Genomic DNA, 7988 nt, shown 5'->3' with positions numbered 1-7988 from the left:
TGAGCGGCCTTTCAGGTTATGTCGATATAGGACTCATTTTACTGTGGATATAGATACTTTTGTACCCTTTTCCTTCAGTATCTTCACAAGGTTGATTTGCACTTTTCGCACCAAAGTACATTCATCTCCAGGAGACAGAACGCGTCTCCTTCCTGAGCGGTATGACGGCTGCGTGGTCCCATGGTGTTTATACTTGCGTACTATTGTTTGGAAAGATGAACGTGGTACCTTCAGGTGTTAGCAAAATTGCTCCCAAGGATGAACCAGACTTGTGGAGGTCTACAATTTTCTTCTCAGGTCTTGGCTGATTTCTTTTGATTTTCCCATGATGTCAAGCAAAGAGGCACTGAGTTTGAAGGTAGGCCTTGAAATACACCCCCAATTGACTCAAATTGTGTCAGAAGCTCAGAAGATCAGAAGCTTCTACAGCCATGACATCATTCTCTGGAATTTTCCAAGCTGTTTAAAGGCACAGTCAACTTAGTGGTTGTAAACTTCTGACCCACTGGAATTGTGATAAAAGTGAATTATAAGTGAAATGATCTGTCTGTAAACAATTGTTGGAAAAATTACTTGTGTCATGCACAAAGTAGATGTCCTAACCGACTTGCCAAAACTATAGTTTGTTAACAAGAAATGTGTGGTTGAAAAACGAGTTTTAATGACTCCAACCTAAGTATATGTAAACTTCCGACTTCAACTGTAGTTTGATGATTCTGTGACAAACGGTGAATTAGTTATTGATTTATATTGCTTTAATAGGCATCTTATAGATTTGATTTATTTCTATAAAATCCGAACCGTAATTTGTATTCAAAACAAATGTAAAAGTATGCTAGACATTTACATAATCAATCATACCTAGTTTGAGGTTTGTGACAAATGAAGAATTATTTATTGATTTATACAGCTTTAAAAAATGGCATTTTATAGACTGTATGTATTTCTATAAAATCAAAACTGGAATTTCAAAACAAATGTTCTAAAAGTATGCTAGACATTTATAGAATAAATCATATCTAGTTTGATGATTCTGTGACAGTGAATTAGTTATTGAATTTGACATTTGTAAATGGCTTTTGGCAAATGTATTGAATGTAAAAACCAACTTTACCTCGGTGGTAGGATACCAGTGCGTCTTTTGTATGAGGCGCTCATAAAAACGGTCATAAAACTGTTTTATAAACATATTAATGTAATGGTTTATCCTCGTAGGCTATGTAGCAAAGTCAGCCAAATAACTGTTATTTCGTTTTAGACAAAACATTTCACCCCTACAAAAAATACGCACATTTATTTCTCAGAAAGTAATTGAATATTAACATCCATTCGGATATTTGAATAATACCTGGACATTGATGAGGGAGGTGAAATGGAGCTCGTGGTCCGACCACTGGCCCAGGAAGAACTCATAGCCCTCCTTCTGGGGTAACGCATACAGGAACTGGAGATAGGGGAGTCACAGATTGTAATCATCATCAACGCTGTCTATTTTCAACTGTTTCTTTACTAAACTATCTGACATTAATTTACCATCATTCTGCTTTGCGACCATCAACCAACAAGAGTTCCGATTGTGAACTCGAGAGTTTGACATCTCAAAATAATAAAATGCATTCTTTATTGGAGCAATACTGCCACCAAGTGGTGGCATGTTACAATCACGTCTGCTCTGACTTTTGTCATTATGCCAGACAAATTGGCAAATCATTTGTTTGCCAATTTGTATGCAATGTCATTGCAAACACACTTTATTATCATCAAATATTTTGACATATTATAGCACAGTCCCAATAGACACTGAGCATTGAGATTCTTACCACTGGGTTCGACTTAGCTCGGTTGAAAATTACTTCAAAAGTGTGAGCCTAAAATGGAGGAATAATTATGCAATTACAAGAAAACATTTGTTACGGTCAATAAATAGTTAAGCAAAGCAAGTCAAATTACTGGCAAAAGTGTTTTCTGACAAAATAGCAAACTTACTGGTATGACAGCACTGATGGTGTCTTTTGTGGCATAATACTGCCTCCACAGCTGAACACAGAGAATGAAAGTTACAAACATATATGTTTCATTCCTCTTATGAGAACATGAAACATACCATGGTTCTTTACCTAGATATGACATTTCATTTCTAAATATGTAAATACCCATACCTCTGCAATTTCTTCTCCTGAATTATCCTGGATCAAGTCCAAGTTCAGGATAGATCCTAGGGTCTGTGCAAAAACAAAAAATACATTAATGGGATCACCCAGGTGTACGGGGTGAGTTACCCTCATACAGGGGTAACAAGTAATGGGCTCTTAAACCTTGTGAAAAGCTGTATACAAATGCAATCCAATAATGTCAATAGTATCAATCAATGCCGTTCCACATTCTCTTCAGCAATTTACAATGCTATCGAGGACAGCATTTGTTCATTTTCACCTTGTCTTTAGTGAATCTGCCTGAACCATCAGCCTGCTTGTCACGCTTCTCCAACTGCAAATAAGGTAAGATTTGATGCATATCAAATTGGAGACAATTAAACAGTGTTTCCCTACATTGGTGTAGAGCATATTGGCATGAAGACTGTCAAAGCTACATCTATGGGCTCGCAGTCTTTCAGCGTAAAGACATCCACAACAGGGGAGAGGATGCACGCACCCCAAACAACGGTGGGTAGCCTAACAGACCATGTTTAAGCATTATGATTACACCCAACAAAATATGTTATGCATTAACTTACCTCCTGCTCCATGACTTTGACAAATTCTGCTTGTTTAGAGTGTCCAAGAGGCTCCCTCTTGACTTCAATTCGCTTCTCGAGCCGAGCATTGAACTCCTGAGGGTTGGCACTAAAAAAAGAAAAATGAAAGAACTTCTGGTTAGGAAATGTGCAAATTCAAAACTAAGGTACAGGTCAGCCTAGCCCGTGATCATGACGCAGATCCATTACACATAAGAGTCATTGGACGAAGGGGTCTTCTGTACGGGGGTGTTTTGTTCAGAGCCCAGACGCTTAATATGAACATTGACACACATGGTTGCGGTACGGTTTTGGAAGCAAAAGGACCTCATCTTTCATGTCAGTTGGAAATACATTTTCAAAAAACAAAAATGTTAAATTGATACACTCGTTGATAGGGTAAGGGTTAGAGTTCCCACACGCGTATATCTATCTTCATGTAACAGAGCTTGGTTACATAAGACAAGATGCGACCACCTGTGCTCAGTCTCTCTCAGAAAGTGTAGCGGAAGTGTAGTTTGAAGGCAAGGGCTCCTTAGTGGTGCAGCGGTCTAAGGAACTGCATCTCGGTGCTTTAGGCGTTACTACAGACACATTGGTTCGATTCCAGGCTGTATCACAACCACCCGTGATTGGGAGTCCCATAGGGCGGCGCACAATTGGCCCAGTGTCGTCCGGGTTTAGACGGTGAAAGCCGTAGCTGGATGGATCTGTGGAAAACTGCTACATCAAGTGTATATTTCTTTCTTTGAAGGATTATTTCTTGCTAACCAAAGATAAGGGCCACATGTTTGCGAGCTATGATTACAGCGTCGGGATTATAGTTCACGAGGTAGTCATGGGTGAAGATAATGGTTGAAAACTGTAGGGCGGCAAAATGCCACCTAGAGTTTGAGGACTAAAGGCCAGCCTAGAGCAGTGGTCACCAACCTTTTCTGAGTCAAGATCACTTTCGGTGTCAAAATGCATGCTGAGATCTACCGCTGTGATTTTTTTATTAACGTGACTTAAAAAATGTAAGCCTATGCAACAATAACCAATTAAAAACAGCACTGTAGCAATGAGGTTTGTGCAGTAACCTGTAGACCCAACACATTATCACCGCATACTGGCTTTGCTTGAATTGACCTGCCAATGCATTGTTGTTCGGGACATTTAAAAAATATATATTTCAAAATATGAGGCAGGCTCCATGATCACACTGATAATAGATCCATTGTTGTATTACTTGTGAGACACAGCTGAGTGACCATACATTTAAATCATTTGCTTTTTATTTTACTGGGCTGATGGTGCCTGCATCAGATGGTCAGTCTCAGAGCAGCAGACTGAGGGTCCGTCTCTCAACGTCCCTCCGCTCTCCCTTTCCTCCACTGACACTGACCAAAAAGGGGCACAGTCTTCCAGCTGATGGCAAAACTCGAGTCACACCGCATTACTTTTGCCTCATGCACAAATTCATGTCGTTACTCACATGAACAGAGAAAGTGAAATATTCCTTGATATTAAAAAAGACCCAAGAAACTAATAATAACAACAAGACAAGCCTATAGATACTTTCCTACTCATTCACTACTGCTGCACTGCTTGTTGTAGCGCTGAGTGGAAATAGGAAGAAAGCACATTTCATACAAAGTGTTGACGGTGCTGAGTAAGAACTTAAACATGAACTCACTCATAAAAACAGCAGCTCTTTGCAGTATTCTTTGACAGTCTCTCTAGTCATTGATTTAAAATCTCACAGTATACATTTTGCCGTAGCTTTCTTTTATGCCTGCTACTTTACTGCAGACTCTGTCATCTGAGCAATCTGATTGGCCAGCAATTATTTCACTTATAATTCACTGTATCACAATTCCAGTGGGTCAGAAGTTTACAGACATTAAGTTGGCTGTGCCTTTAAACAGCTTGGAAAATTACAGAAAATTATGTCATGGCTTTAGAAGCTTCTGATAGGCTAATTGACATCATTTGAGTAAATTGTGGGGTGTACCCGTGGATGTATTTCAAGGCCTACCTTCAAATTCAGTGCCTCTTTGCTTGACATTGTGTGAAAATCAAAAGAAATCAGCCAAGACCTCAGAAAAAAGATTGTAGACCTCCACAAGTCTGCTTCATCCTTGGGAGCAACTTCCAAATGCCGAAGGTACCACATTCCTCTGTACAAACAATAGTATGCAAGTATAAACACCATGGGACCACGCAGCCGTCATACCGCTCAGGAAGGAGACGTGTTCTGTCTCCTAGAGATGAACGTACTTTGGTGCGAAAAGTGCAAATCAATCCCAGAACAACAGCAAAAGACCATGTGAAGATGCTGGAGGAAACAGGTACAAAAGTATCTATATCCACAGTAAAAATGAGACCTATATTGACATAACCTGAAAGCCCACTCAGCAAGGAAGAAGCCACTGCTCCAAAACCATCATAAAAAAAGCCAGACTATGGTTTGCAACTACACATGGGGACAAAGATGGTATTTTTTGGAGAAATGTCTTCTGGTCTGATGTAACAAAAACAGAACTGTTTGGCCATAATGACCATTGTTATGTTTGTAGGAAAAAGGGGGAGGCTTGCAAGCCGAAGAACATCATCCCAACCATGAAGCACGGGGGAGGCAGCATCATGTTGTGGGGGTGCTTTAATGCAGGAGGGACTGGTGCATTTCACAAAATAGATGGCATCATGAGGTAGGAAAATTATGTGGAGATATTGAAGCAACATCTCAAGACATCAGTCAGGAAGCTAAAGCTTGGTCGCAAATGGGTCTTCCAAATAGACAAGGACCCCAAGCATACTTCCAAAGTTATGGCTCAAGGACAACAAAGTCCAGGTATTGGAGTAGCCATCACGAAGCTCTGACCTCAATCCCATAGAACATTTGTGGGCAGAACTGAAAAAGAGTGTGCGAGCAAGGAGGCCTACAAACCTGACTCAGTTACACCAGCTCTGTCAGGAGGAATGGGTCAAAATTCACCCAACTTATTGCGGGAAGCTTGTGGAAGACTACCTGAAACGTTTGACCTAAGTTAAACCATTTTAAAGGGCAATGCTACCAAATACTAATTGAGTGTATGTAAACTTCTGACCCACTGGGAATGTGACGAAATAAATAAAAGCTGAAATAAATCACTCTACTATTATTCTGACATTTCACATTCTTAAAATAAAGTGGTGATCCAAACTGACCTAAGGCAGGGAATTCTTACTAGGATTAAATGTTAGGAATTGTGGAAAAACTGAGTTTAAATGTATTTGGCTAAAGTGTGTGTAAACTTCCGACTTCAACTGTACATACATTCCGTTACATCACACACACACACATATATATATATATATATATATATATATATATATATATATATATAGCTAGTTATCCCTGTTCATTATCCAGTGACAAACAGTGGGAAATGCACACCAAACTAGTTAGCATATTAGCCTGGTGCTAACTAATATTTGCTAGCGTTTGACTTAGCGCTTACTTTCGTAATTTCTTTATCTTTTCCTGATATTTATTATAATATGGATTGTCTTCCAGTTCCGGCTCTTTCTCTTTCTTCACAGAAAATGCTCTAAAATGCGACGGCACCAGACCTGGGATGAGCGGTCGTATTCCAGTTGCCCTGACCGCTAGCATCCCACGGTACAAACAAGACATTTGCACCATGGCCGCCGCCATATTTCCTTCGTCGTTGTCGCACATAAATAAAGCGCCGTGAAGAAACACTGTCAACTTACAAATCGTTCCGAGGACCTGTTCTGTGTGTGTCAAACAGTAAATGAGAAAGGCCCATATAACTATATGATATGCCTAAATGTTTGTATTTTTTTGTTAATCAAGTGGTTTGAGCATTTTAATTCAATCCACAAATGTCAATCCACAAATAGCAATGGTGAAAACACATTTTAGAAGATTCAAGGTTTTTATTATGAACAAATTTACAGAGCAGCTTCAAGGTAAACTGTAAATAATGTCAGAGCCCATCTTTTTTTTAGAACTGAAACCTTTCGGTGTTTGAACTGAAGTACAACGTAGTACAATGTAGTACTGCAGTAATTGAGTTCCTAACCCCACCTCCCCACCCCCTAGAATAGCACCCACTTACAGTATATGGCTTATCTTTTGTCTGAAGGGTAATGTAGTTACATTGACATTTTCCTCCATAAAATAACTCCATAGTATAGTTGGGTCTCACTTTACAGGTGATATTTTGATTCTCAGATGATGAATAAACTCTCTGTCAACATGCAATAACTAATAGGTTTGCCATGTATCCTTCAACCACCCTGGAAAACCAGCTGACGCTATCAATGATTCAGCTTGTGCTTAGTTACTGTAGTTAAACATCTATAGCACACTACCCCAAATAAAATATTGCCAATATTTGTGTTGGTATTGCCCTTTAAGTGTTGTAATCCACATTCATTTTCAGTGATTCTGTGCTGGCGATGAGCAAATGTATCTGCGTTCTGGTGCCGTGGTGCAGGTCATGGGTATCCATGTTTTCTGGCTTTGGGCTAACACACATGTGGATCTAGAGGCAGCACTCTCGGGCTGATGCTCTTGGGCTCGGTCCCTCTTGAGTCTGGAGAATGACAGGGATCTGCCGTCCATCCAGGTCCAATGTCCCGGGCTGCCTGACAGGCCTGTAAACATATGAAACAAGTATTCAGGAAAAATACAACTCTGTGTTCTGCTGTAAGATCATTTGCGAACAGAGAATGTAGCAATGTTCCCCTTACCGATCCAAAAGGCCTGTTTCCCAGCAAATTTCCATAACCAAGCCATGTCTTTTTTCGACTGGACACCTGTTAGATTGCTGTCAAACCTTAGAAAGAGCATTAAAAACAGAACATTAGTAGTTAATGCATAGGCGGATCACCTATCCTCCAGAACCAACAGAATGGCTAGAGTCTACTAAAGATATTCCTTATATAGCAGTAGCTTACTACTTTTAACCTAGGCCTATAAGTAGTAGATGTAATGTAGCTCCCCTTACAGTAAGGTGCAGGCCCGTTGAGCACTGCTCCAGCTGGCCACGCCAGGGCTCAGGATGTAGCAGTGCCTCCTGTAGTGGCTCCAACCCGTGGGGCAGGAAGTGCTCACTGACCTCCCAGCCTGGGCCATACAGGGAAGGGAAGGAAAGAAAGAAAGAATGAATGAATGGATGGATGTTCTAAACAGAGTTGTGTTCGAGACCGATTCAAGACCAGAGCAAATCAAGTCTGCGTCAAGATCGGAGGCGGGGGAGAG

At 40.3% G+C, this 7988-nt stretch overlaps 2 protein-coding genes across 2 annotated transcripts in view; both read right to left on the bottom strand.

Moving 5' to 3' along the window:
- The window catches only part of atpaf1 (ATP synthase mitochondrial F1 complex assembly factor 1), an 11416-nt gene extending 4963 nt beyond the window's left edge, over window positions 1–6453 (bottom strand). Inside the window, exons 1-7 of the mRNA XM_029632107.2 lie at window positions 6217–6453; window positions 2735–2843; window positions 2434–2487; window positions 2160–2222; window positions 1987–2037; window positions 1821–1868; window positions 1349–1444 (exon numbers count right to left, since the gene is read on the bottom strand). Of these exons, the coding sequence (XP_029487967.1) occupies window positions 1349–1444; window positions 1821–1868; window positions 1987–2037; window positions 2160–2222; window positions 2434–2487; window positions 2735–2843; window positions 6217–6437 (642 nt within the window). The 5' untranslated portion in view covers window positions 6438–6453. The remainder of the gene's footprint in view (window positions 1–1348; window positions 1445–1820; window positions 1869–1986; window positions 2038–2159; window positions 2223–2433; window positions 2488–2734; window positions 2844–6216) is intronic.
- A 185-nt stretch (window positions 6454–6638) lies between these two features.
- The window catches only part of frem1b (Fras1 related extracellular matrix 1b), a 55795-nt gene continuing 54445 nt past the window's right edge, over window positions 6639–7988 (bottom strand). Inside the window, exons 35-37 of the mRNA XM_029632106.2 lie at window positions 7735–7853; window positions 7478–7563; window positions 6639–7381 (exon numbers count right to left, since the gene is read on the bottom strand). Coding sequence (XP_029487966.2) covers window positions 7164–7381; window positions 7478–7563; window positions 7735–7853 — 423 coding nt within the window. The 3' untranslated portion in view covers window positions 6639–7163. The remainder of the gene's footprint in view (window positions 7382–7477; window positions 7564–7734; window positions 7854–7988) is intronic.

The sequence above is a fragment of the Oncorhynchus nerka genome, linkage group LG24 (assembly GCF_034236695.1).
Source record: "Oncorhynchus nerka isolate Pitt River linkage group LG24, Oner_Uvic_2.0, whole genome shotgun sequence".
Classification (NCBI taxonomy): domain Eukaryota; kingdom Metazoa; phylum Chordata; class Actinopteri; order Salmoniformes; family Salmonidae; genus Oncorhynchus; species Oncorhynchus nerka.
Note: the sequence above shows the minus strand (reverse complement) of the source record. Positions and strands in the feature narration are given on the sequence as shown.